The sequence below is a fragment of the Catharus ustulatus genome, chromosome 23 (genome assembly GCF_009819885.2).
Source record: "Catharus ustulatus isolate bCatUst1 chromosome 23, bCatUst1.pri.v2, whole genome shotgun sequence".
Lineage (NCBI taxonomy): Eukaryota > Metazoa > Chordata > Aves > Passeriformes > Turdidae > Catharus > Catharus ustulatus.
In genome coordinates this window covers 2153675-2180954 of record NC_046243.1, presented here as the reverse complement: position 1 = coordinate 2180954, position 27280 = coordinate 2153675, and the positions used below count along the sequence as shown (strand labels likewise).

Here is a 27280-nt window from a genome sequence, read left to right as displayed (position 1 = left end):
CATGCTAGGAGCCAGGGGTGGTGAATGGGGAGGTTGGAGTGGAATGGAAAAGTCCCTTTCCTGATCAGGGACCTGGCAGGTCCCAGCACTGCAGTGGGCACTGAAAGGTGCAGGGTTTGTGACGTGGGTGAGGATGGGGGGTCCAGCCCTGGGGCAGCAGAGCAGGGATGGCCAGAAAAATGTACCCTGACCCTCAAGGGACCTGCAGCCCTGCACGGTCATGGCTTTGTGTGAAGGGCCAAAATCTCTCCCTGTCCTTCCCAAGGGGCAGAAGCCACTGTCTGTGCGTGACCCATAGAGTCAACACTGCCGAGCTGCTGCTCAGGGACCCCCAGTGTCCCCTCAGCAGTCACCACTACCCGTGGGGGCCTGTGTGCCCGCACTCCCCAGGCTATGAGCTGGCACAAGAGGTGTGACACCTGCACCAGCCCCCAGGACTGCGCAGGATTGTTCTGGTTGGTTCCCCAACAAGAAGCCCGGTCCTAGGGTGCCTGATGGGGATCGTGCCCCGAGGCAGCCCAGGAAAACGGGGGGAATGGGCACCCCCGGGCAGCTCTAACACCCTCCGACCCCCGCATCGCCCCCGTTCTGCTCCCGTCCGGCCCCGCCCCCGCCCCGGCCCCAGCCCTGGCCACGCCGCCGGGGGATGCGCCGGGCAGGTGCGCGGGGATGGGGCGATCCTATAAATAGGGGCGGGAGCGGCCGCAGCGGCTCCGCTCAGCGTGGCGGGGCTGGGCACGGCTGGGTGGGCACAGCGGGCTGGGCACGGCTGCGGTGGGCTCGGCACGATGGAGATCTGGAGCAGCCCCGCCGCCTATGATGAGTTGAACGGGAACGCGGAGCGCGGCGGCGGCGCCGACCCCATCGCCCGGGAGCTGGAGGAAGGTGAGGGCGGCTCGGGTGGTCCCGCCCCGCGGATGGGGATGGAGAAGGGGATGGGGAAAGGGATGGGGAAAGGGATGGGGATGCGGCTGCAGCAGAGCTGGGCTCCCCCCAGGGCTGGTCTGGAGCGGTGGGGGTCGAGGTCTCCCCGGGGCCGGGGATGGTCCGGAGCGATCAGGGCCGGGGTCTTCCCTCGGGACGTGTCGTTTGCTCCCCACCTGTGCGTTCCCTTAGTCCCGGTCTCCCTCGCCGCTCTCTGGCCCAGGGTTTCCCCTTCCTGGTCCCTTGGGGACTCCCAGGGTCACCCCGACCCTAAGGAGAGCTGTCCCCCCGCCGGGAGTGCCAGGGTCTGCGTGTGCCCGTGGGGAAGGGTGTCCGTCCTGCCGTGGGAATGGGGTCTCCCCCTCCCGCACCCCCCGATCGGGCCCGCAGATGGATGTTTACATGTTTGCCAGCGCCGCAGCCCCCGTCTCCCAGGGCCAGCCGCTCGCTCCAACCGTAACGATGCTCATGCTCTAATTATTTCTAATTAATGACTCAAGGGCCTGACGAGGTGCAGTTGGGGACCCCCGCAGGGAGCAGGTCCTGTCGGGGTGCAGAGAGCGGGGTGAGGCTGGGGCTGGCGTTGCCATGGACATGTTTGGGGTACGTGCCCTCCGGGGCGTGCGGCAGCACCGGCGGCAGTGAGGACTGGACGGGACCGGGGTGGCGAGTGGGGGCATTGCCATGACAACACACTCACCATTACACAACCCCAGCTGGGGAGGCCTAATGGGATTTGTATGCCTGAGCTTCCCCGTTAACCCACTTCGCCTGCACGACGAGGGGGTGGCTGTGCCTGGGGACGCGGCTGGGGGACCCGAGCGCAGCCAGCGCGGCTCTGCCGGGGAAACTGAGGCACACACCCTCAGGGCAGCAGAGCATCACAAAGGGCATCGGCAGTGCTGTGGGCAGGGTGCGGGCAGGTCCCGGGCTGTAAGCAGGGTCTGGGGTGCGGGCAGGGCTCGGAGCTCTGCGCCTGCTCCCGGCTCCCTCCGAGCGCACGGCTCCAGCGCCGCCCGCTGGGTGCGTGCCCGGCGCCGCCTGGCAGCGCCTGCGGCCGCAGTTGGCAGCATCCGTACCGGGGGGACCGAGGTTGCACCTCCTCTCCGTGCCAGAGACCCGGAGAGCAGCGGGGGGAGGCAGAGCTGTGGCTGGGGCCCGGCCTGACGCGGCGGTGTTGGTGTGGTGGGCAGCTGCCCGTTCCCGCAGCGTGCTGTCCTCTGTTGCTGTGCGGGTTGTTGTGTTGTGCTGTGCAGCTGGAAGGGCACCGGGTGGGTGAGGGCTGCGCCATCCCCTCCCCCAGAGAGAAACTAGGGCAGGGGGGGATCTGGGGGAGGGGGCTGGGGACAGATTGGAGGGGACGCCGCCTGTGAGCCCGGCTCGGCGCGGTGCCACCCACAGCTATTTATACTGGAGCTCCAGCCTGTTTTCTGCTGGAGATGTCACCTCCGATCCTGTCTCTGCTGCTGCCCTTCCCCGTCCCCCCCTTTCCGTCTGTGAGTCCTGCAGTGGGGCTGGCACTGTGCCTGTGCTGAGGTCGTGGGGTCAGTAAAGGGCACCCAGCATTTTTCTTGCAACGCCAAGGTGCAGGCAGGGTTGGGAGCGAGGTATGAATCCCCTGTTTCCCATGATGCTGTCACAGCTGTGGGGATCCTTGCTTGCCTCTGCCTGGCACTGTGTGGGGTGCCACCCAGCAGACAAAACCAGCCTGGGGCAGCCCTGGTGGGACAGTGCTGAGCCGCTGGGTCAGTGCTCTCACAGAGTGGGGGTTCACCTTCTGGCCCTCTCCCCCAGTCCTGTGTGCTGAGCGGGTGGTCAGGATCACGAAGACCTACCATGACATTGATGCTGTCACCAATCTGCTGGATGAGGTATGTTGTAGATCCCACCTGTGTGAAGGCTGGTGGGACCCTGGGGACACAGGGGAAGGGATGAGTCCCAGCTGAGGCAGACCTGCCCCTTGCAGAAAGAGCGGGACCTGGAGTTAGCAGCACGCATTGGGCAGTCCCTGTTGAAGCAGAACCGGAGCCTGACTGAGCGCAATGAGCTCCTGGAGGAGCAGCTGGAATTGGCCAAAGAGGAGGTAACAGCTCCTGGGCACAGGTCTGGGCATTGACCCCCTGTGTGCCCTCCCTGGGGTAGCTGTGGTCACCTGGGCCGTGTCCTGAAGCGCTTTGTCTCTCCAGATTGCGCAGCTGCGCCATGAGGTCTCCATGCGGGATGACCTTCTCCACTTCTACACCACCACAACGGAGGAGAGCGAGCCCACCACCAGCACCTCCACACCGTGAGTGGGAGTCCCTGTCCTGCCACTCACCTGGGGCAGAACTGCTCATGTGGGTCGGGCAGAAGCCATCGTCATCCTATGGCCGTGCTCCCTTCCCTCCCTTGGTGGCCGTGGGTCCAACCCCTCGGAGCTTGGTCTCTGCAGATGCCTGGGAGCTGGGGGAGTGGGCAGGGTCTGAGTGGGCAGCCCCATCCTGCCCGCACTGCGGGTGCTCAGGCCATCCCTGCTGTCCCCAGGCTGCGCAGGCACGAGTCCTCGCTGTCCTTGCAGCAGTACTTCCAGTACGACACCTTGCAGCAGAAACTCAAGTGCCTGGAGGAGGAGAACCAGAAGCTCCGTATGGAGGTGAGCAGGGCCAGCTGGTGGATGCCCCTCAGTGCCCATTTATGCCCTGCTCTCTATGGGGCACCCAAGCTGCCCCCTCAGGGAGACGGGAGGTCCTGCCTGCCACGCTCAGCCCCTCCAACCCTCTCCCCCAGGCCAAAAACATCACCTCTGAGACTGATTGGTACGAGGACAAGGAGGAGAAGTTGATGATTGACTGCGTGGAGCAGTTCTGTACGTATGGCTCGGGGGTCTGCAGGCACTGCCCAGCTGGGTGGGGCTGGGGCCGTTCCCTGGCAGTGACCGACCCCGGCTCTCCCGCAGCCGAAGCGAGCCAGCAGGTCGTTCACCTGTCGGAGGAGCTGGATCACAGGGCGGAGGACGTGGCACGGAAGCAGGAGGAGATCACGCAGCTCCTGGCGCAGGTGGCGGACCTGCAGCAGAAGTGTCGCACGGTGAGGGTCCCCTGCCCGTGCCGGGGGGAGGGGAGTGCGGGCACAGCGCGCTGACCCCGCCGCTCCTGCCCGCAGTACTGCTCCGAGGTGGAGGAGCTGCAGCAGCACCTGACCGCAGAGAAGGAGGCGAAGCAGCAGCTCCGGATGGAAGTGAGCCCGGGGGGAAGCCGTGGGTGCCCTGCCCGGTGGGGAATCCTGCCCCGCTGCCCCCGGGGCCGTGCTCGAGCTGTGCCCGTGTCCCCGCAGCTGCGGGATCTGCAGGAGAAGTACGCGGAGTGCGGCGGGATGCTGCAGGAGGCGCAGGAGGAGGTGAAGAGCCTGCGGAGCCGCAGCCTGCCCAACAGCACCGTCAGCCACTACAGCGCGGCCACTCTCCTGCCCGTGGTGAGCGCGGGGGGCCGGGCACCAGCGGGGGGGTCCCTGCTCTCCCCTCTACTTACACTGTGGACCCAATCCCCAGGACTCGCTGGCGGCTGAGATCAAGGGGATGATGAGGAAGAGGACGGACAGCTCCTCCTCGGACTACAAGTGAGAGCTGTCATCACTGATTCGTGCTGTGCCATGGGGCAGGGCTCCGGCTCACCCTGTCCTGCTTCCTGCCCGCAGGAGCTACCAGCGCGTCTTCGAGACGGTGAAGGCCGTGAACCAGGCAGCCAAAGCCAAGTCTTGCTCCGAGTCTCCCCACCACGGTCCAGGCTCCAAGCAGTTGTCTGCTGCCCACTCTGGGGGGACCAGCACACCCCAAACCAGCTGCTCCGGCTCGGAGGATGCCCAGTGAGTTCTGGGGTCGGGGGGATGGGACCAGGGGGGACAGCGGCTACTCCTGCCCAGGAGCTGGGGTGTGCTGGTGAGCTGCACAGGGAGGGCAGGGTCTGGCTGGGGCCCGGCACAGCCTGGGGTGCAGTGCAGGACTGCAGCCCCGGGCTCCCTAACGCTGTGCAGGAGAGCCGAGGGGGCCAGCGAGGAGTCCCGGGCAGCCCCGGGCCGGCAGGACCTGGAGGCGGCGGTGCAGCGGCTGTCGGTGCGGCAGCAGAGCCACGTCTCCGAGGAGCGCTCCTTCTTCGAGGCCGAGCGGGAACGCAAGCTCTGGAGGCTGAGAGATGGAGCGAGCTCTAGTGGCTTCCTCACCCCCGAGGGCAGCACCGTCTCCACTGGGACCAACTACTCGGCGGGCTCGGAGCTCACTGCAGGCTCCAGCTTCTCCCTCGGCTCCCTCACCTACTTACCCGACAAACTGCAGATCGTGAAGCCGCTGGAAGGTGAGGGGCAGAGGGGGTGCAGAGCTGCGGGGGCTCTGAGGGTCCAACACCCCCACCTGAGCTCCCCCCGGCTGTGTCCCCCCCAGGCTCTGTGACACTCCACCACTGGCAGCAGCTGGCACAGCCCAACCTGGGTGGGATCCTGGTGCCCCGTCCCGGGGTGCTCACCAAAGACTTCAAGCAGCTGGACGTAGACCTGGAGGAGGTGTACAGCCTCAATGACCTGGAGGAGGATGATGTGGACGCCAGCTGCTTCCAGCTGCTCCCTACCTCAACACCCGCCAAAGCCAAGGAGCGCCCCAGGGGTGAGCGCGGGGCGAGGGGCCGCAGCCCCCGGGATGTCCCTGTCCTGCTGTCTAGGCTGCCCCTCGCCTCCCCCCGTGCTCTGTCCCTGCCACCCGCCTGTCCCCACGGGGATGCTCCGCCTGCAGCAGCGCACGGGCCGTTCTCGGGCAGCTGCCCCGGTGGGACGAGCCCTCGCCATCGCCCTGGCGAGCCCCTGCTGCGCCCTGCCTGCCTGGAGGGGACCGGTCCGGGACAGACGGCGTCTGCTGGTCCCAGCTGTGCTGGCTGTCCCCTCTGAGCAGGCACCAGGCACAGCTGTGCTCCGTGCTTGGAGCTTCCAGCCCAGCTTTGGCTGTCCCGCCTGCCCTCCGCCGAGCTGTGTCCTGCTCCCCTCCCCATTGACCCCTTGTCTCCTGTCCCTTCCAGTGTTCCTCTCTGTTAACAACCTCCCCCAGACCCCGTCTACCTTCACCATCACCACCTGCCACATTCTCCACCCCACCACTGCGATCACCGTGGTGACACCCAGGTAAGGCGCGTGGTCCCCGCCACCCGCGCTGCCTGCAGCCAGCCCCGGCTCTCTCCTCCTCCCCCCGTGCCTGGCTCCCTGCAGCACCCGATGCTTTGAGAGATGCCAGCACTAGAAATATCCCCAAATCTGCCTGCTGGGCTGTCTGTGTGCCCGAGGCTGGCACCCTGCTCCCCCTGCTTGGCACTGATGGATGGAGAGCCTTCCTCGGGTGGGCTCGCCCAGGGCACGGAGCAGCGAGTGCTCCTGGCACTCTGGGGCACACAGCTTTCCTCCCTCCACACTTGGGCAGCTGCCAGGAACTTTTCCCAGCCGGGTGCTGGGCTGTCCCTTCACTAATGAGCACTGGTGATTAGCCCTAATGAGCCCTCCCAAGGCTCGTTGGGGGTTGGTGTGAGCTGGAGTTCACTGTTAGAAAGAACCCTGGTGTCTGGAAATCGCTTGTGGAGCAGTGACTGTGTCCCAATCTCTCCTGGCTGCTGAGGAGCAGCCCCAGCCCTCCCTGAGAGCTTCGGGGTGCTTGAGCAATTTGCAGCACTGGGGTCTGCTGTAGCCCAAGGGTCTTTGGGTGAAGGAGGACACGGGGTCCTGCTCTGCCCCTTCAGCAGCATTCCCCAGGCCAGGGCCCCCAGCTGATCCCCCCTTCTGCTCTCTCTTCCCCTCCAGTCTCTATAATGCCGCCGTGCCTTCTTGTGGGCCCTTTGAGGGGCTGAGCCTCAGCAGCCGCTCACCAGAACAGACTCCCCCCACGCTGGCGCTTGGCCCCGGACCCCCGGGCACCCCCATGGGACTCTTCAGGCTCTTGCTGAGGCAAGATTCCCACTTGGCACCAGGGACTGGATCACGGTGGGCCCCCTCACTCCATTTGCAGCATCCTGAGCCACAGCCCCACCCTGTGCCCAGTCAGGGTGGGCCCCCACCCAGGAGCAGCATCTTCAGCTGGAACCTGGTGGAGAAGTTGCAGCGCCTGGGGCTGGACAAGGTGGTGGCCAGAGGGGAGAAGTCCTGTGCCCAGAAATGACACTGCTGCAGAGCCCCCAGGCTCAGGGTGAGACACATCCTCTTCCTCACCCATCCATGGGGAAACAGGACAAGCTTCAGCCTCAACTCCTGGTGCTGCCCCAGGTCCTTCAGCACTCCTGGCACCAGCATGGGGGCTTTGCCTTGGCTGCAAGGACAGAACCTGTCACTGATCCCCATGTGTGGGGGGTACAGGGGGTGCTGGCTGACCCTGTCCCTGCTGGGGGAGTATGGACCCTTCACAGGAGCCAGTTTCTGGCAATAAAAACTGTTCCTGCTTCTGCTGAGCCTGTCTGCGGAGCGAGGGGCAGCTTGGCCCTTTTGGGGCTGTTCAGATGCTGCAGCGAAGGGTGATGTTCAGTCTGGGCTCAGGTGTGTCCTGGGGCAACCCCCTCTGGGCTGGGCCCCTGGCCAGCACCTGCACTGGACTGGTTTTTAAAGGGAATGGTGGTTTAACTCTTTCCTGCCCACTGAATAGCAATAGTAGCAGCACCCACAGCTTGGGATGTTTTGGGGGGTGTATCTCTTGCTCCCCCCATCTGTGTTCCTCCCTCCAAGCTGTGCCCCATCCCCTGGTAAATAAATGTGAATTCACAGAGCAGCTTGTGTGTGCTGTGTCTGCTGCCGTGCTCTGTATTTGTGGCTGGGCACAGGTCGGTCTCTGCCCTGTGTGTCCCTCTGGGGTTGGGGACAAATCCCCTCTGCCCCCCCTCCCAGGCTCTCCCCAGCACAGCCAGGAGTGCAGAGGCCATAGTGCCAGTTTTATTGTGGGAAGGGACATGCACTGAGTGTGTCAGTGCTCTGTGTGGCCAGTCCAGCCCAGCAGCTACACAGCACCAGCGTCATCCTCAGCACTGCGGCGGCCGAAGTCCATCCAGTCGGGGTAGTAGTGGTCGTGCAAAGCCTCCATCCCCTCGTCCTCGTGCACAAAGGCCTTGTGCTTGTTCAGCTCTGCCAGGGCAAAGGCAGCACTTAGAGCTGGCATGGGGGCCAGGCTGTGCCCCCTGAGGGCTGCCCCCCCTGAGCTCCCAGTACCTGTGAGGACGTGGGGCAGGAACTGGGACAAGAAGTGCTGCTGCTCCTGGGACAGGTGCTCGGGCCAGTCCCGCCTGGCCAGGCTGGGGTGGTGCTGCTGGGGGTGCCCCAGGGCCCCTGGAGCCTCTGCTGCTGGCCGGGACAGGCAGGCGGCCACTGCGAGGGTGAGGATGAGGCCGAGGCACAGCGTCACCTTCATGGCTGTGGAGAGACTGAGCAGGGGTGGGGGACTGGGAGAGCTGTGCCCCCTGAACTGGGACATGCTCAACCTGTGAGGGTGACCTGGGCACCCAGGCTATGGCCATGGCCAGTTCACAGTCTCTTCTGTCCCTCCCTTTGGGTCCCCAAGTCCCCTCCATCCCTTCCACCTTCTCCCCAAGTCTTCTCCATCCCTCACTCCTGGCTGGTCTTGAATTCCCCCAGAATCAGAGTCAAGGCAGAGGGATCCATAAGGATCAAGTCCCATTCCTTGCTCCTTACAGGGATGCTGAAAACTAAAGCACATGGCCAAGAGCATCATGCAGCTGCTCCTTGAGCTCAAACTGCTGGGGAGCTGGGTTCTCATCCCCAGGGCATGCCCTCCGTTCCTCTTAGTGGGTCTCTGAGTTGCTTTGTCCTTCCCATCTGCTCCTCAGATTTTCTCCATCTCTCTCTCCCAGTTGGTCCCCAAGTCACCTGTGGCCAGTGCCAGAGCCCTGTGAGACTCACCTGTGGGTTCTGAGGCTCAGCAGGGTGTCCTGGTGGCTGTCCTGGTGTCTCAGTGGCTCTCTTTCTCCAATATCGCCCCAGCTCAGTCCCGCTTTTAAAGGCGCTGCCGGGGCTGCCACACCCCGGGGCGGCTCCACCACATCCACCCACCCCGGGGGGGCCTCGGGCATCTGTGTGTGCTGACAGACACACAGACACACCCAGACACACAGACAGACACAGACACAGCCCCACAGGCACACAGCTCCACAGCCGTATCCACACACACACATACATGTGCACCCGTGTCCATGCACACTCCCAGGTGTGTTCATGGCTGGTATGGACACACCTGAACACAAACCCAGCTGCAGCTACCAGGGCTCTGTGCCTCGGCTGCACATTTGTACAGGACAGTGGAGCTCTGTGTGCAGCTCGTGCATGATTATACAATAGCAACTATGCAGTATCACACAGTATCATACACTGAAATGGTGTGTGTGTGTGTATGTATATATATTAAAAATATATAAATACATATATAAAAAATAAATACATATATAAATATATATAAATAATACAGTATGATATATAAGATTTTAAACAGTGTATATATATAAATATATATACAAGACATATATGTATGTATTTTATATTTTTATATATCTTTATATAACTATATATATTTTTTTATGTATCTATATAACAGATATATATATATAAGGTGAACTTTTCTAATAGATGACACAGCTTATGCATCTATGCAAATACACCCAGGTATCCATATGTACACAGACTCACAGCTATAGGCATGCACACACGTGTGCACATGTGTGTGTTTATATGGATGACTACATGAGGTAATTGTACATCATGGAGTGATGGAGGCATAAGGAATACCATGACATATCTCTCTATATGTATCCACACATATATGCACATACATGGGTGGATATATACATGTATATATAGAAACACAGATATATGTATACATATATATGCATGCTTACATAAATATACACATATGTGTTTATATGTACATACATGTATACATATATACATTTATAAATGTATGTATACATATATGTATATAAATGTATATCTATATATATATACATATACACACACATATCTGTATCTATATATATATATATACACACATTGGACTCCATGATTTTCAGAGGTCTTCCCTAACCTAAATGACTCCGAGATTCTACATATATTTTTATATTTATATTTATATTTATATTTATATTTATATTTATATTTATATTTATATTTATATTTATATTTATATTTATATTTATATTTAGTGTGTGTATATTTGTACACATATATCTAAATGTGCACACATTTGTACATATATACATATACATACATACCTATCTACATTTATAAATAGCATTATATATGCATATACCTGTCTAAACACACACACACATATATATGTGTATTCAGAAGTATGTGTGTGCACATACATGTATTCTTACATGTGTCTGTGTGTCTGTGTCCACACACACACGGATGTACCCAGCCCTGACACCCAGTTGTGTGTACATGTTTATAGCATGTGCTGTGCCAGGGCTCCCAAGGGCGCTGTGCCCTGGGGTTGGGGGCTGTGTCTGTCAGTGTGTGTGGGGCACCTCACCAGGACACAGCCCTGCAGCAGCTCATTCTGCAGCTCTGGATCTCTGCCTGCACCCTGAGCAGCTTTGGGGTGCTGTGGAAGGAATGGGCCCCACTTCAGAGCCCCCTGAAGATCCTGCCTGTCACCACCCACCCCTGCTGGATATTGATGGTTCCTGCTGCCTGTATTGATCCCCCATCAGTGTGTGTGTGTGTAGAGACCATTTGTCTCCCTCCTTCAACAAACCCTGTGAACAACATCCTGAGCTGGGGCACGTCACTGTCCCTTGTCCCCCTGTGCTCCTCAAACACCCCCAAAACAAATGGGCTTTGGATGGCCGGAAGGCCGCACCACCCAGCACACCACAGCCATCGATTGCTCGCTCCACAGAGCACGCTGCACAAGGAACAAACAAATTGTTTTCCAATTTCTGGCTTTTAATGACTCAATCTGAACCAAATGAGCCGTCAGGGTGATGGGGACACGGTGGCTGCTCCCTCCAGGGCCATGGGCTTGGCATCACCTTGACGCAGGTTTGTTACCAGGGCTGCACCCTTTTCCAGGTGGACAAAGGCTGAGCTGGAGGATGGACCAAGCATCCTTGACCCTTACCTGGCTGGGGCTGGCTGTCCTGGCAGTGGCCAAATCCGTGGGTAGCTTGGCAAGTCCAGTGGGAAGAAATCTGGACTGGACATGGAGCGATGCACGAGGGGCATGGGAATTCTTGGTGCAGCAGCAGCAGAGCAGAGATTGGGTTGTGCCAGGCTGTGGGCACAAATGCACACCTGAATGTGTGCATGTTGGTGTGAATGCTGGCCTTGGCTGTTCTCAATGTTCAGGGCTGGTCACTTGTCTGCCAGGACCTGCTTCCTGAGGTACAGGTAGGGCTGGAGGTCACTGAGGTGCAGGCAGGGCTGGAGGTCACTGAGGTGCAGGCAGGGCTGGAGGTCACTCTGAGCTACAGGCAGAGCTGGAGGTCACTCTGAGGAACAGGCAGGGCTGGAGGTCACTGCCTCCTTGTTGCACTCACAGCTCCTTTGTGTAATTGCAGCAATTTGGTTTCCAAGAGCAAAGTCTCCCAGGAAGGTGGCAGTGAACTCAGTGCTCCTGAGCAGCACGGCAGAGATGGCGCTCAGGGTGGCAGTGGATGAAGAGCTGGCACCTGCTCTGGGGACCTGCCAGGAGCACGAGCAGGTGACCACGGTGGGAGCAGCCTCCCAGGACACCCCAGCCCTCCCTGCTGCTGGCCAGGTGGGCTGGGGGCAATGGGATGGAAACCCAGGGATTCCCTGTGCACTCTTAGGCATTTCACACTGCTCTTGTGCCAGCCTCCAGAACCATTGCTGCCCTCAAACAGTGCATTTAACCGAGATTTCATTCTTGTTGAGCTCAGAAAATAAAGAGAGCACTCAGCCTCTGACCCCTGGCAGGGCCTGACCCGGGTGGCAGCGCCTCTCCCTCCTCCCCAGAGCAGTTTTTGGGAAGCAGAGGAGCTGACCCTGCCCACGGGACTCACAGGAATGCAGCGAGCACAGGAGGTTCGAGGGCCATGGAGCCCGGGCAGGCAATGACTCAGCATCCACCCACTCCTCGGCTTTCCCTCAGCTCCCGGCAGGAGCAGCAGAGACAGCAAAGGGAACTTCCTCTTCCTGCAGTGGGCAGAGTGGGGGACAAACCCCAGGCTCCCAGAGAGCCCCCAGGGCAGGGAATCCCACCAGGCCCTGAGCACCGAGGCTGGACCACTGCTGGCAAAGAGGAGAAAGTGCTTTGACCCCTGGGAGTGATGGAACCCACCACACACGGGCTTTTGGAAACCGGTTTTATTTAAATAACTTTAAATACATTACAATAAAACATTAGAAATGAAACCAAAGCCATGTTACTGCACAGGGTGTGAGGCAGCAGTGCTACTGCAAGGCTCTGCAGCTCCAGCTACAGATGGATGCTCCTTGTTAGTCCAACATCGAGCCCTTGTCACAAGTTTAACCCATGGGACAGCTCTGGCACAGCTCAGGCTCGCAGGTACAGGCAGCTGAACTGCAGCCATCGGCCTCCAGGTCACTCTTCTGTCACTCCATCAAGCCAGGCTTCCCCAAATCCCTGTGCCTCCAGGAGCCAGCACTGCCCAGAGGGACGGTGCCGTGTCTGGTGCCATGGTGCAGGGCCTCACACCAGGCAGGACACGACTCCCCTCTGTCAGGATGGAAGCACAGCTGGACCGAGGAGCCATCAGGACAGGTCGAGTCCCTGGGCTTTGCTGGGAACAGCTGGAGCTTTTGGCTTCAGGCTGGATGGTGCCACCGCCCACGTTACCTCTGGGAAATGAGGGACAGCCAGACGAGATAGCATGGGCTCGTGTCAGTTTATTACATCACCAATTACAACAGTCCAGACTCAACAGTGGACCCAAGATTGTTACATTACACAAACCGGCTGGTTTTAAACTTATGACAAGGGACAGGTGGGAATTTCATGGTAAGGATATCTTCTTGCATAAAGCTCCAGTGGCCCACAGGCACTTAAAACCCGTGGACTTTCAGCTGGTCGTCTTTAGCCAGTCCAATCTGCAAGACAGAAAACGCATTCATAGCATGGAGTGATGCCTCTGCACATCCAAATGCTGCCCAAAGCTGTGTGCATTTAACAAACTGGTGTTTATTTTAGGCTGAAGGTGTCCTACCTCCACGAGGAACTGGCAGATGTTCTTGCGCTGGTCACCCTGCAACTGAATCACTTCTCCATACTCGGGGTGCTCAATTACAGTACCATTGCAGGCAAATTTCTGCAGCAAAGACACAAAAACTCCCTTAGCACCACACAAACATCCCTGCCGGGCGTGGCTGCTGCCCACCCCCCGAGCCCCAAAGCCCCACCTTCTTGAAGGCCTTCACCAGTTTCTTTTTATCGTAGTCATCCGCGATGCCCTGGACTGTGGTGAGGGTCTTCCTGCCGTTGCGCTGCTGGATCCTTATATGGATGTAGTCCTCAGTGCCGGCCGGGAGCAGGTCATCACCCTTACTTGCATCCGCAAAGGGGTCTGCGGGGAGCATCGTCAGGCCCCGCCCCACGGCCGCCCCATTGGCCGCCGCGCCCACCCATCACGCGTAAGGCACATCCCATTGGTCGCTGTGCCCGCCCATCACAGCGCGGCCCCGCCCCCGCGCGCCCGCCGGTCACGCGCGCACCCCTGCCCTGCCCCCGCGCCATTGGCTGCCGCGCCTGCCCGTCAGGGTTGGGTCCCGCCCCCACCCCCCCGCGGCTGACGCAACCGGGCCCGGAATAGCAACTGCGCCACGGGGCGGGGCCAGGGCGGGGCCCGCGCGCTCCCCCGGCCCCAGCGCACAAAGGGCCTCACCGAAGGGCTGGAGGTTCTGGATAGCGGACATACGATACGCTTCCCTTCCCTCGGCGGAGGCGGCGGCGGCGGCGACGGGGGCGGCTCTGGCGGCGGGAGCGGCTCTGGGCGGAGGATGCTCTCGCGGCGGCGGCTCGAGGCGCTGTCAGGGGGGCGGGACTGCCGCCGACCGCTTATATACCGGCCCGTCGTGACGTCATCACGCACGGCGAACGAGGGCGATGATTGGTCGGCGCGCGGGGGCGTCAGGACGTATCGGGCGAACGCGGCCGCGCCCCGGCTGGCGCGGGGGGAGTGGGGCGCATGCGCGGAAGGGGGGCCCGGCGGCGCGCGGGGCGGCGCGTGCGCAGTGCGGGGCCGGCCGGGGCCGGGACCCCCGGGACCCTCAGGCCCCCCGTTCCCCCTCGGGGTCTCCTCCGCCGCCCCCGAAACCTCCCCAGAGCCCCAAAATCCTCCCGGAACCCCCAAAATCCCCCTGAGACACCCACCCTCCTTCCCGAGACACGCAAAATACCCCCATGAACCACACAATACTCCCCGGGACCACTCAAACACCTCCATGTCCCCTTGGGACTCCTCTCCAAAGAACACGGTACGGCCCGAAACCCTCACGGGGGCTCCAAATCCCTTCCAACCCTCCGTGCAACAGTTTCGTTATGTCCCCCAGACCTCTCTGGGACCCCCAAACCTCCTCAGGAGTCCCAAAACCTCTCCACTCGTCCTCCACTTTCCTAAAATCTTCTTGGGGCCCTCCATTGTCCCCTTGGGACCCTCAAACACTGATCCCCTTTCCTGCCAGCCCCTCACATTGTCCAGCCGTGGTGACCATCACCCCCCAGATGGCTGCAGGAGCTGGAGGCAGCCCAAAGCATTTTTCCCATTCCCAGCTCTGAGTCCATCACATCCACCCAGCACAGCAGCCCAAAGCAGTTTGCCCATTCCCGACTCTGAATCCATCACATCCATCCAGCACCACAGCCCAAAGCAGTTTGTCCATTCCCATCTCTGAATCCATCACATCCATCCAGCACCACAGCCCAAAGCAGTTTGTCCATTCCCATCTCTGAATCCATCACATCCATCCAGCACAGCAGCCCAAAGCAGTTCTCCCATTCCCATCTCTGAGTCCATCACATCCATCCAGCCCAGGGCTGAGCGGAGCCGTCTGGGGCTCCCGTGGGCACTCCAGGTGTTTTTCTGGCCCTGGGTCCTGTCCAGTGCTTCTCTCCCGGTGTCAGGAACCCACAGCGATGCCGTGCCCCAGCCTGGGGTGACACTGCTGTGCCCGGCCCAGGGTGGCACAGCCTGGTCACCACCCTGCAGCTGCAGCACTGCGGGCACGGAGCGATCTTGGGTGCACTCCTGATGGAGCTGCAGCCTGGGAGAGCTCTGAGCTCACCTATGGATGTGGGTTTGTCACTGGGCTGTCCCCACGGTGGCACCTGCAGCACGCAGGGAGCAGTGTGACAGAGAGGAGGGTGCTGCTGGCAGGGAGATGCTCAGGGGACACGCAGTTCTGTGTGGGCCTGGGGCTCTGCTGCCGAAGAGAAGCGCTGAAGGTGTCACCAGAATGTGACAGGAAAGGAAGGCTTTTCTTTAAATGAGTGAAATGAATCCCCTGGCACTTACTGCATCTCAGCTCAGTTTGGCAGGCCTCGGCAAAGCTCAGCCTGTGCAGGGTGAGCTCAGTTCCTTTTGCTGTCTGTCCTGAGCGCTGGCCCATCCCATCCTTGCTCCTGGGGGTCCCAAATGCCTGGCTGGGTCAGCACATCCCAGTAAATCCAGTCGTGGTGCTTGGGAAGGGGCAGTCCCTGTCCTTTTGTAACAAGAGACAAAGGTGCTCTTGGTAGTCAGCTCAGGCCTGAACCAGGGTCAGTGGGTACTGGTGATCTCAGGTTTAACCCTGTACCTGAGTCCTAATTTAGGGTCTGGAGCCTGGCTTGCAGTGTTAGGACAGCTAAACACAGACATTCCATGGCTTTCCCAGTGCTGCTGTGGATAAACCCCCAAAGTGGTGGGTATCTCCCTGCTGTGGCTCAGCCAGCATGGGGCTGCTGGCACAGGAACATCACATCCTGCTCAGAGACGTGGTACAGCTGCTAAAAATACCCTGAGACTCCAGATAGGAGGAACAGTAAATCTCTGACAATTAATGGGGTCAAAAGCCACACAGATCTAGACAGAGCATGAGCTTTCCTCCAGGAGCTGCCCATGGAGCAGGAGCATCGCCCTGGGGAGGCCTGGGCCTGCTGGGCTGAGGATCCTGGAGTATCTGGAGCTCCTCAGCTCCCTTTGGATCCCCTGCAGCCCCAGCTCCCTGTGTAGGTGTTCCTGCCCTGCTTCAGAGCCATCTCTGAAGCACGACGTGGGTTTGACAGGTTATTGGCAGCTGGGTGTGCTGCCATCTGCGGCTCTGGCAGCACCACATGGGTCGGATGTTGCATCATTCCTGGGGGTTTTATTTAAGATAAAGGCAAATGATTTCTCTTGTACCGGGCACAGGGAGTTGTTTGCGTTGCTGTATTTGTGTCTCTCTGGTGTTTCTGAAGCATCTGTCTCTTCTGTTTGTGACAGATCAGCTGGAGAACTGGCTGAAATTATCATCAGAATATGAATTTGCTCCATGACCACCATGAACAAGCAGATGGTTCTTCTCTCTCCTCTTTTTCTGATCAGATTTTCCTCCTCTCCCAGAGAAGGAGCCGTCTCTAGCAGCCGCACGGTGGAGTAGCCAGACAGGAGAAGCAATTAGAGGTTTGCACTCCATCTTTCTGCTGGAGGCATTTCCAAGCCCTCACTGCAGCCAAAGGGCTGCTCTTCATGTTCAACACCAAACACTCGAGCAGAGCCGTTGGTACCTTCAGTCTGATGTCAGCTCTGGGCACACAGGCCCTGCTGCAGAGCCAGGATATCCCAGAGAGTTGATTTGTTGATTGTCACTGTCATTTCTGATTTGCACCGTCCACACGACACATCCTGGATGTATCCTCACCACTGGGCCCCCAAAGCCTTTGGTCCAACACCAGAAGAGGCGAGTGTCTGTCAGACACCAGAGTTTAACCCATCACTGGTGAGGGCTGGGAGCTGTCAGGGAAGTGTTAACATCCAATTTTTGCTGTGAGCAGGATTCAGAGCTGGCACCTGCAGTGGCTTTGTGGCTGAGCCCCTGCATCCTCCTCCCCTCTGCCTGTCTTGGGGCGCTGGTCCCGACCTGTCCTGCCCCAGGAGGTGCCGCTCCCGGCTCCCCACGAGGTGGCAATGCAGGAGCAGCTCGGCAGGAGCTCCGAGCTCTCGCACCAGCGCCTGGCAGGCAATGCAGCCTGTCCCGGGCTGTGCAGAGCTGGCAGAGGCTGTTCAGGGCGGCAGGAGGAGCAGGGGGAGTGCAGACCCGCTGTGTCCTGTGACACCCGTGCTGTCTCTGCTCGCTGGAAGGCATCAGCCTCATCTGGGGGTGCTCCTGGGGACCACTGTGCTCCTTGGCAGCAAGTGGCACCAGCGACAAACTGGTGGTGAGGACAGGGTCTGCCCAGCAGCGCTGCCCCTCCCTTGTATCCCTGTGTGTGCAGACAGACCCGGAGACCCAGAGTGATGCAGCTCAAGAATGTGTGGGGGTCCTGCAGCAGCGACCCTGGGGCTCTTGGTGGGTGAGCAGCCTGTGCTTGTCACTGTCCCTGTTGGGTCCTGCAAGGCCGTTTCACCCCGTGCTCTGAGCTGGGGGGGTCTTGGTGCCACCCCCAGCCCACCTGGGAAGCGCAGCAGAATGGAAGGAATCATCCTGGCATTCGGCTTTACTGCTTCTCCCGCAGCTCGGCAATGCCCTCCGGGCTGGGACATTCCTAGAAGCCAGCTTTTCTGCTCCAACATCCTTCCTGGAGCCTCCGTGTGACTGCACAGGGATTCAGGATGAGCTGGATGTTTGATGGATATTTGATCCCATTAATCAGTGCGGGTAGCACTGACAGGCGTCAGCCCTGGTGATTAACCTGCTCCTGGAAAGAGCAGCAGGGTGAGCCCGGCTGTCACGGGGCCACAGGCAGTGCAGGGATTCCTTGATCAACTCCTACGTTCTCTTTCCTTAACTCTTCCTGGCATTCACATCCCAAATTTGCAGACCCCGTTGCACGAACTCGCTGCTGCCCGCCCAGTCGGGGCTTGGGGGATGCTGGCTGTGGTGCCAGCTGTGGGACACTCGGCACGGAGGCACTGGACATGGTGTGACACTCGGCACGGAGGCACTGGACATGGTGTGACACACATCCAGAGGGTCCCACACGCTGCAGGGCAGCCAGGGCCGGCCGTGGGCTCATCCTGATTCCTCTCAACCCGGGTGTGTTACAATCACTGCGTTTGAGGGTGTTTATTCACTCTGCCTCGCACTGCTTCCCCCGGCAGGGCTCCCAGCCTCCGTGCCTCCCTCCTGTGACTCCGCTGCTCTCCGCGAGGTGCCAGGAGAGCTCCAAGCACAGGCTGAGCCCGCCCGTGCTGCTGGAGCAGGTGAGGAGGAGCAGACCTGGGGCAGGTGAGGAGGAGCAGATCTGGGGCAGGTGAGGAGGAGCAGACCTGGGGCAGGTGAGCGGGCGGGACCTGGCTCAGCTCGCTGCCGGCACTTGTGCAGGAGCGATGGACCGACTCAGTCCCTCCAGATGGTGCTGGGGAATTCTCTCAGGGATGGTTCTCCAGGGTCTTGGAGAGGCCATGGGTTTCCTGCAGCCTCAGCCGGTTCTTGGGTCATTCCCAGGGGCTCTCTCCTCCACCCTTGAGGATTCCCCTGGCCAAGGTCGATGCCCTGTGCAGACACCACTCCGTGCTCACATCTCAGGGAATGTATTGAATAAACATCCATCGAACAAACCTCCACCTTGTGGGGGTCACTGGGGTCCGAAAGTCCCAGCTCTCAGCTGGGGCCTTGGCATCAGCCTGGAGCAAACCTGACCTGGCAGCAGGGATCACAAAGACCAGGGAGGGTGGGAGCAGCTCAGGGCAGAGGCTCTGCTCTCAGAGACACCTCAGAACTGCTGGGAGCCCCGGGAAGCCCTGGGAAGCCCTGGGAAGTCCTGGCCTCTGCTTAATGACAGTGGAAGAGCCCAGACCAGGCATCCAGGGCAGCTTGAGCAGCTGGGACAGGGACAGGCACAGCCACGATAGGATTTCCATTCCATCTCCCGATGGATTCAGGAGCTGTCGGCAGCAGGCGCAACCAGCGCGGTGCTGACTCAGAGGCTCGGCATCGGCTGTGCTGGGAGCACAGATCATCCCTGCACGGCAGCTCTGCCCCACACAGCCTGTTTGCACATGCCAGTGAAGCTGCTCCTGCCAGACAAGTCCTGCTTTGCTGCAGTTTGTCACACCTGGGCCATGGGACGCAGAAAGGGGCAAAGGTACCAGGCTCAGCTCCCCCAGCTCCCTCACTGCAGCACGGCTGGGCTGGTCAGCACAGCCACGGAGCAGACTGGGGCATGGGGGCCAGATGGAGACATAACTCATCTCCCACAGCTGCCCTGCACAGCTCCAGGCATCCTCCACCCAATCTCAATGCCCCGCCCCATCCCTGGAAATGTTCAAGGCCAGGTTGAATGGGGCTTAGAGAACCTCATCTAGTGGAAGGTGTGGAGTGGAACTGGGTGAGCTTCAAGGTCTCTTCCAACTAAAACCCTTCTGGGATTCCATGATTCTCTGATCCATCTGGGCAGGGCAATGCAGCTGTCCTGCCCTGCAGCCCCCTGCCTTCATCTTGCCCTTCCACTCTGCCTGAGCCAGACAGCTCCTCTCTGTTCTAGAGGCAATTCCCTGCTCCATGCCAGGGAGAGAAATTGGGCTATGGAGAGACCCTGGGATGAACCTTTGATGGAATCTTGTGTGCCAGGCAGGGCCCTTCTGAGCTCCGCTCCTCCGTGTGCCAGTTCATCACCAGCACAGGCAATGTCTTTGGACACAGGATGGGTGCATCTGGGCCCTTTCCTGCCATGGTAGATGTCCAGAAATGCACTGGGAAGCACAGTGAGACCCTGTCCCAGATGCCCTGACACCTGCCCTGTGCTGCCAATGCTGCCTGGCACAGTGGGGATCACAGCCCTGTCCTGGCACAGTGGAGATCACAGCCCTGTCCTGGCACAATGGGGATCACAGCCCTGTCCTGGCACAGTGGGGATCACAGCCCTGTCCTGGCACAATGGAGATCACAGCCCTGTCCTGGCACAACGGGGATCACAGTCCTGTCCTGGCACAATGGGGATCACAGCCCTGTCCTGGCACAATGGGGATCACAGCCCTGTCCTGGCACGATGGGGATCACAGCCCTGTCCTGGCACAGTGGGGATCACAGCCCTGTCCTGGCACAGTGGGGATCACAGCCCTGTCCTGGCACAACGGGGATCACAGCCCTGTCCTGGCACAATGGGGATCACAGCCCTGTCCTGGCACGATGGGGATCACAACCCTGTCCTGGCACAATGGGGATCACAGCCCTGTCCTGGCACAACGGGGATCACAGCCCTGTCCTGGCACAATGAGGATCACAGCCCTGTCCTGGCACAACGGGGATCACAGCCCTGTCCTGGCACAATGGGGGATCACAGCCCTGCACAGTGGGGGATCACAGCCCTGTCCTGGCACAATGGGGATCACAGCCCTGCACAATGGGGGATCACAGCCCTGTCCTGGCACAGCAAGGGCAGAGGGGACAAACCTTTCTGAGCAGCTCTCCATGCCCAGGGGCTCTGAGGCCCGTGAGAGGAGCAGCCCCAGCCCATGGGAAGAGCAGCCCCTCCCCTCCCTGGAGAATCAGTGCCCACTGTGCACTGCCCTGTGCCCCTCAGCTCCAGCCTGGCTGCCAGACAGCTCAGGCATTTCATCCTGCCCCGGTGGGACAGGGGATGGACACCAGGCTGAATCCACCTCTTGCTGACCTGGGGTAAGGGCCAGGTGGTTTTGGGGATAACAGCAGCAGAAATGGTGAGCACAGGGCAGAGCTGTCCCCATTCTGCTGACTCGAGAAGAAAGAGGGGCAGGTCAGGCCAAACACCTTGGTCAGCACCTGCCTCACTCCAGTTCGTATTTCACTAACGAGGCAAAATCTGTGCGGGGTGTGAGCACATCCCCACGCAGCTCCAGCCGCAGCCCGGCCCCTTCCCTGCCCCGCGGGCAGGCACACTCATCCCTGCCTACACCAACTCCCCGAGGGCCAAACACTGGCCACGGGCCAGCGCTCCCTCTGCACCCTGCCAGCCCCAGCCCAGCCCCAGCTGCCCGTCCCGGCACGATGCTGGCACTGCAGGGATTTGCCTCTTACAAAACACTTGGCTGTGGCATTCCCTTGCCAGGTTGGGTTGGAGCTGGGAGCGGGGGGCTGGGATGGCCACGCTCTGGGGTCCCAGTGTTCCCATTCCCAAAGCCCAGATGGGCACTGGGAGAGGCTGATCCAGGAAGGGCACAGCTTGTAGGTGCAGAGGACACTTGAGGGGACATCAGCCCCTGGGGTTCTCAAGGTCTTTCAGAGCCACAGCTCGTGTTTGCTGCCATGCTGTGCAGCTGCCCAGTGTCTGTTCACACTCCTGGGGCTGCCCTGGCACCCCGAAGTTTCAGGAGCAGTGTGTTTATCCCAGAGCTGCCTGCTCACCTTATCTTGGTAACCAGCAAGTGCCAGGGGGACAGGGAAACCTCAGCAGGCCCTGCCTTGGGGCTGCAGCTGTCAAACTGCTCGGTGACAGCCCCTTCTTTGGTTATGAGATGTCAGGGACCCCCAAGCAGAGGCATTTCCATGTAACAATACTGCTCAGCTGCCCTGCTTGTGGCCTTCCCCACAGCCACTGCACTCAGCCCCTGGCATGGAGCTTCCTGGGAAAACCAGGTCAAGATGGAGCGTCTCTGCCTGCTGCAGATTCTGCTGTGCTGAGCCACAGGCTGTCCTGCACTGCCAGAGGCAGAGCCACAGTGGCTGAACTCGTGCAGGGCAGGAAAGGATAGCAGGTCAAGTGGATTTTGGGGGCACAGGGCTAATGGGGGCCAGGGCTAATATTGGCCCTGAACCTTCCAACCCTACAGCAGGTTCTCACCAGGCTGGGCTGGGTGATCAAACCCTGAAGAATTGAGATCAGAAGTGGGCACTGCCTGGCTCCCCAGCTGTCCCACTGCTCCAGGGCAGACTGGTTGCATTTCTCTTTTTTCCTTCACCCCCGAACCAGGAGCAGGAATTAAAACTCCCCACCACAGCCTTCCATAATCTCTTTGTGAGCCTGTCAACCTCACAGACAGGGAACAGGAGCTGCCCAGCCACCCCCAGCACGCAGCCCCATGGCAGGAGACCCCCAGACTGGAGGTGCCGGGCTGAGCTGCGGGCGTGTCCCCGGCGTTGTTTTGGCTGCCAGGGCCGCGTCCCTGCCGCGGCTTGTCCCCACGCCCAGCGCTGGGCTGTGATTAGCGGGGCGGGTCCTGCCCGCGTTCCCATCTCGCGTCAGCGCCGCCGCCCTCGCTGCCAGGCGGTGCCCGCAGCCAGGTGTGCCCCAGCCAGGTGTGCCCCAGCCAGGTGTGCCCCAGCCAGGGCGGCCAAATAAGGAAACCTCCCGCGCCCTTCTGCTTGCAAAACACTTTGGACTTGGTGCTCTGCTGACGCTGGCTGTTCCCAGCAGCTCCTGGGATGTGCTGGAGGTTGAAATGGCCCCTCTTCACCTTGCTGAGAGCCCTGGGACCCTGCAAAGACAATGCTCTGAACCCCCACACTCTGGTGTCCCAGCGCCCCAGTGTCAGCAGTGCCAGGGACACGGAGCAGGGACACGGGCACGGAGCCACGGTGTGAATGTGGGGCAGCCCTGGCCACAGGACTCACAGCCCGTGTGTGGAGCTCGACTCAGGCCCAGGACATGGAGCTGCTGCCTGGCTGGCAGTGCTGGTGCTGCACCATTGCCACCCTGGCCTGGCTGGGGTCACCCGTGTCCCTGGTGCTGCCACGGAGTGGCACAAGGCACAGACCTGCACTGTGGTCAAGGCTCACATCCCTGCCAGAGCTGATGCCGTGCAGCTGCAGCACAGCTGGGCCAGGGCCATTGGCAGCACAGCAGTTCATCCTCCCAGCAATCCCACAGTTCAGCCTCCCAGCAACCCCACAGTTCATCCTCCCAGCAATCCCACAGTTCAGCCTCCCAGCAACCCCACAGTTCAGCCTCCCAGCAATCCCACAGTTCATCCTCCCAGCAACCCCACAGTTCATCCTCCCAGCAATCCCACAGTTCATCCTCCCAGCAATCCCACAGTTCAGCCTCCCAGCAATCCCACAGTGGGGTCACCAGCACAGGGTGGGAAACACAGCAGCAGCTGGAGGACGAGGCAGAAGGCTCTGGCAAAGCTGGGTCAGGAACTGGTTGCCTGTGTCTCTCCATGTTCAAGGGTGACAGGGAGAGGCTCAGGAATGGGAGAGATCTTTCCCAACTGGTTAAGCATCTGGGATGAACAGAATGTGTCCAAGGGGACCAGCAGGTCCAGCCCTGTCGGTAATTTGGGAAGGTTGTGTGCTGGCTGGGGGTGACAGAAATGCCCTGAGCAGATGTGGCCCCTCACCCAGTGAGTCTCATGTGTCCCCCATTTCCTTGCAATGCCCTGGGTCAAAGTCCTGGTCCCAGGGAGTCACTGGGGAGTTGTCTCCAGCCAAAGCAAAGGTTAAGGGTCTGACAAGGCTCCAATTGAAGGGTCTGAATGGCCACTCATGTGGCTCCAGTCTCTTGGGGACACTGGTGCAATCCCCCCCTCCAATCCCAGCTTCCAGTCACCACAACCACCTGCTCTGATCCCCCAGGGAAGGGTGGTCAGACCCTGGCCAGGCTGGGCACTGAGCTGCACCAACCCCACACAGGGAAAGAAGGCACCTGCACCCTGACCTGACGGAGCTCTGGGGACAGCAGGGCAGGTTTTGGGGCTCTCTGCAGAAAGACAAAGCCAGAATGAGCCTGGCAGGAGCCCCCCAGTCCCACTGGGCTCCCTGGGCAGGGCTGTGGCTGGGCCACGCAGGTGGAAAGTTATTTCTCAGGAACTGGTTGATGGTGAAAGTTCTTTCCCAGGTGTGGCCCAAAAAGGAATGTGAATCCTCTGAAGTCCTCATCTCCCCTGTAATTACTGTCAGACAAGTTTCAGCTTGGAGCTGGGCCGCCCCGGCCGCGGGCATGGGAGCGAGGGGATGACGCACCGGCCTGTCCCTGCAGCACTCATGTCCCCTCCTGCCCCAGGAATGCATCCCATGACTCACGGGGACCGCGGGGGCAGCGAGGCGGGCGGTGAGGAGGGGAGAACCCCGGTCTGGGTGCTGGGTGGGTGCACAACACTGGGCTCATGCAGGTCTGGGGGGCTGTGTTCTCCAGCCTGGACATCCCATGGGATGACTGAACAGCCAGACCCTGCTGTCCCCCAGGGGACACAGCCTTGCCTGTCCTGGCATCCCAGCAGTGTCCTGTCCCAGGGTCTCAGCAGAGCCAGAAGAAAGGTGCCTCCCTGGCTCTGTGAGGGGTCTCACCATGCAGGGCACTGCTGGTCTGGTCTGTCGCCCTGGTGTCCCTCAGCCTGAGCAATTCCACAGCCATCATCCCTGGGACATCATCACTGGGCCAGGGGACATATTCCTGGCAGCTGCAGGCCGGGACATTCCAAAGGGTCTTGGCTCATGGGGCTATCAAACTGAGGGCCATGGCACAGGACTGACAGGGTCCGACTCATCTCAGGGGAGCCTGTGCAGCTGGAGCAGGAGCAGGAGCTGGAGATGGAGCAGGAGATGGAGATGGAGCAGTGCCCAGTGGCATCTCGGGGCCAGGGGCTCGGGGTGAGCCTGCTGGGGGCATCCCCAGGGGTATCACTGGGGAAGAAGCCCTGCACAGCTCCCGCATGCCACGGCCGGGCTCTCACCCTTGGGCTGTGCCCCTGGGGTCGGTCACAGGCACGGGGCTGGAGCATAGCACAGCCCACACTGCCAAGGTCTGTGTTCCCCGGCAGTGCCTGGTGCCAGAGGGGCTCTGCCCGTAGCCTGAGTGTGCGGAGCAGCCTCGGCTGCGCCTCAGAGCGGGGCATGCCAGGCGAGCACACGAGTGCACACCTTCCACTCCTGCTCACGCTCTTCTCCTCCCCTCCCCGCCCGCCTCTGCTGGCTCAGCACCCGCCCCGCCCGTACGGCGGCTCCGACCCCGGGCCCGGCTCTGCGGCACCGGCACCGGGAGCTGCCGGCCCGGCTGGGGGGGCTGAGGAACTGCTGGGGCACGGGGAACAGCGAGGGCAGGATGCAGGCAGGGATGGGCTGCACACAGGGCACCTGGGCATCCCCTGCACACCCCAGTATCCCCGCACACCCCTGCACGCGTTAGTACCCCCAAGAGTACCCCAGCAGCGCTGTGCACCCCAGAACTGCCCCACACTCCTTCCCCGTTCCCGTTCCTGTCCCCTTCCTCGTCCCCGTCCCGTCCCCGTCCCCGTCCCAGTCCTGCCCCGTCCCGGTCCCGCCGCGCCTGTCGCTGCCAGCAGGGGGAGCCCGTGCGCAGCGATCGCGCCCCCGGGCACCGCCCGGCGCTGCCGGCGCGTCCGTCCCGTTCCCACCGGGACCCCGGGTACCCCCGAACCCTCCCGTTCCCACCGGGACCCCCGGGTACCCCCGAACCCTCCCGCTCCCACCGGGACCCCCCGAGTACCCCCAGGTATCCCCCAACCCTCCCGCTCCACCGGGACCCCGGGTACCCCCGAACCCTCCCGCTCCCACCGAGACCCCCGGGTACCCCCCAATCATCCCGTTCCCACCGGGTACCCCCGATCCCAGTCGATCCCACCGGGGACCTCCGGGACCCTCGGATCCTCTCGGTTCCAGGGATCTCCCCATCTCACCAGGTCCCCTCAGATTATTCCCCCACTCCTCAGGGGTCCCGTTGGATCCCTCTGCACCGGCCCACATCCCAAGGGAGATCCCAGCATCGTTCCCCACAGCAGGTCCCAGCCCAGATGCCCAAATGCAATCTGATTACACCCGGAGCTCCTGTGGGGTGCGGGGCGCTGGCATCACTGGGACATTGGGACCACGAAAACCACCGGGACATCACTGAGCCACCAGGGCATGGGAACCACTGGGACCATGTGTGCCACCAGGACACTGGGACATGGGAACTTCTGGGACCATCAGCACCACTGGGACCAGTGGGAACTGGGGCACGAGCACCACCGGGACCATTGACACCACCGGGGCTCCCCCAGTTCGGTTCTGCCTGGTGCTGCAGAACTGCATCCAGGCACTGAGCAGGGTATGGAGTTTATCCCAAGCACCCGCTGCTCCTGCAGCACTGGGCTGAGCCAGGGGATTGGATTAACAGAATAATAACAGAGGTGAAGCTGCTTACGGAGCTGTGGTGTGTAATTACTGTTACGTCTTGGAGAATCCACCGCGCTCTGGGCGAGAGCGGGGCCAGCGTGTGCCAGGCCCAGGCAAGCCATCGCCTCCTGCCAGACACGGCTGACAACTCGTGTTCAGAAAATCATTAGTGTCATTAGAGCTCCAGGGTGGAGCTGTGGCCCTTGGCCAGGAGTGCCGTGGGCTTGGAGAGGGAGTGGGAGCAGGAGTGGGGTCCTGACAGGGGTTTTAGCAGGGCTGAGCAGGGCTCAGGTCCTTGGGGGGAGCCAGGGAGGATGGGGCAGGTTTATTGCCAGGGGCCTCTGGTAGGCACCGAATGTTTCAGTCTGTTAATGACTTCATAAAATTGCCTGCCAAGTACAGATTAACGAGCAGACAAGTCATTACCATCATGTGGGAAGTGACAGCACAGCCCGGTTACAGGGACTGCTCTGGGGTACATCTCCTGAGCACAAGGGCTGGGCAGCCCCTTCCCCTCCCAGCAGTGTGGGAGCACGGCCCCATTATCCCCTCAAGTGCACGAGGTGACAAGGTGACAACACCTGCCACAGCCATCAGCCCTCAAGAAACAAAGAGAGGGAGGGCAGGAGGGATCCAGAGCACACAGCACATTCTACCTGAGGGGCCAGAGGGGCTGAGACCAGAGCTGGGATCCCACTGAAGGGCTTTCCTAGGGACAGCTGGAAATCCCAGTCTGTGGGGGACATTTCCATTGCTGCTGTCCATCCTCCTGGTCATCAGGGCTCTGCACGAGCATGGATGCAGGAGGGCACTAATGCCAGCAGAGGCTCCTGTGGAGCAGTCCCAGGGCTGATGGAGTCCCTGTCACCACCAGCAGGTTTGTCACATCCCCCTGGGGTCCTTTGGCGTGACTGGCCTCACCCCAGAGCGGGGATTAAATCGTGATTCCCTTCGGTGAGCACAAGCATCCTCAGGCCAGTGCTGGTACCTGCCCCAGCCCACCACCAACGTCACGGGTGTCCCAGGCTGGGATTCCCATCCTGCTGAAGACCTTGCCCCGGGGTGCAGCGGGTGTGGGGGCAGGATGAATGTGGGAGCCGCTGTTTGTTGCCCACAGTCAGCAGAATGTTCGTGTGACTGCAGCTCTGCCACGCTCAGTGAGGGGAGAGGA

General features: G+C 60.7%; 3 protein-coding genes across 5 annotated transcripts; 1 reads left to right on the top strand and 2 right to left on the bottom strand.

Moving 5' to 3' along the window:
* The first annotated feature begins 698 nt into the window (after positions 1-698).
* Positions 699-7684, top strand: HAP1 (huntingtin associated protein 1). 2 transcript variants are annotated; one of them, XM_033079172.2, is made up of 15 exons: positions 699-885; positions 2719-2795; positions 2891-3007; positions 3111-3211; positions 3448-3556; positions 3691-3769; positions 3860-3990; positions 4066-4140; positions 4237-4374; positions 4451-4518; positions 4597-4764; positions 4933-5249; positions 5336-5554; positions 5961-6063; positions 6730-7684. In XM_033079172.2, exons 1-15 carry the CDS (start codon positions 789-791, stop codon positions 7082-7084), a joined length of 2154 nt encoding a protein of 717 aa, XP_032935063.1. In that variant the 5' UTR covers positions 699-788; the 3' UTR covers positions 7085-7684. The 2 variants fall into 2 exon arrangements, with proteins under 2 accessions (XP_032935063.1, XP_032935064.1); XM_033079173.2 differs by lacking the exon at positions 5961-6063 and having other exon boundaries at positions 701-885; positions 6730-6868.
* A 183-nt stretch (positions 7685-7867) lies between these two features.
* On the bottom strand, positions 7868-9255 carry LOC117006578 (gastrin/cholecystokinin-like peptide). Of its 2 annotated transcripts, XM_033079109.1 has the most exons (3): positions 8827-9255; positions 8119-8319; positions 7868-8034 (listed from the first exon to the last, which is right to left on the bottom strand). In XM_033079109.1, the coding sequence occupies exons 2-3, from the start codon at positions 8315-8317 to the stop codon at positions 7910-7912; spliced, it is 324 nt and encodes a 107-aa protein (XP_032935000.1). In that variant the 5' UTR covers positions 8318-8319; positions 8827-9255; the 3' UTR covers positions 7868-7909. The 2 variants fall into 2 exon arrangements, with proteins under 2 accessions (XP_032935000.1, XP_032934999.1); XM_033079108.1 differs by lacking the exon at positions 8827-9255 and having other exon boundaries at positions 8119-8405.
* A 3520-nt stretch (positions 9256-12775) lies between these two features.
* EIF1 (eukaryotic translation initiation factor 1) lies at positions 12776-13935 on the bottom strand. Its single transcript, XM_033078869.1, has 4 exons — positions 13788-13935; positions 13306-13469; positions 13113-13214; positions 12776-12996 (listed from the first exon to the last, which is right to left on the bottom strand). The coding sequence occupies exons 1-4, from the start codon at positions 13816-13818 to the stop codon at positions 12952-12954; spliced, it is 342 nt and encodes a 113-aa protein (XP_032934760.1). The 5' UTR covers positions 13819-13935; the 3' UTR covers positions 12776-12951.
* Between the last annotated feature and the right edge of the window lie 13345 nt (positions 13936-27280).

Excerpts from the sequence above, each read along its gene's own strand:
- LOC117006578 (XM_033079108.1), bottom strand. The coding sequence starts at position 8,380 with ATGTCCCAGTTCAGGGGGCACAGCTCTCCCAGTCCCCCACCCCTGCTC. Across the intron at positions 8,035-8,118 it reads CCTGCCCCACGTCCTCACAG|AGCTGAACAAGCACAAGGCC; the intron begins GTACTGGGAGCT and ends TTGCCCTGGCAG.
- HAP1 (XM_033079172.2), top strand. The coding sequence starts at position 789 with ATGGAGATCTGGAGCAGCCCCGCCGCCTATGATGAGTTGAACGGGAAC. Across the intron at positions 2,796-2,890 it reads TCACCAATCTGCTGGATGAG|AAAGAGCGGGACCTGGAGTT; the intron begins GTATGTTGTAGA and ends TGCCCCTTGCAG. Across the intron at positions 3,770-3,859 it reads TGACTGCGTGGAGCAGTTCT|CCGAAGCGAGCCAGCAGGTC; the intron begins GTACGTATGGCT and ends GCTCTCCCGCAG.
- EIF1 (XM_033078869.1), bottom strand. The coding sequence starts at position 13,818 with ATGTCCGCTATCCAGAACCTCCAGCCCTTCG. Across the intron at positions 13,215-13,305 it reads TGGTGAAGGCCTTCAAGAAG|AAATTTGCCTGCAATGGTAC; the intron begins GTGGGGCTTTGG and ends TCTTTGCTGCAG. Across the intron at positions 12,997-13,112 it reads TCTGCCAGTTCCTCGTGGAG|ATTGGACTGGCTAAAGACGA; the intron begins GTAGGACACCTT and ends TCTGTCTTGCAG.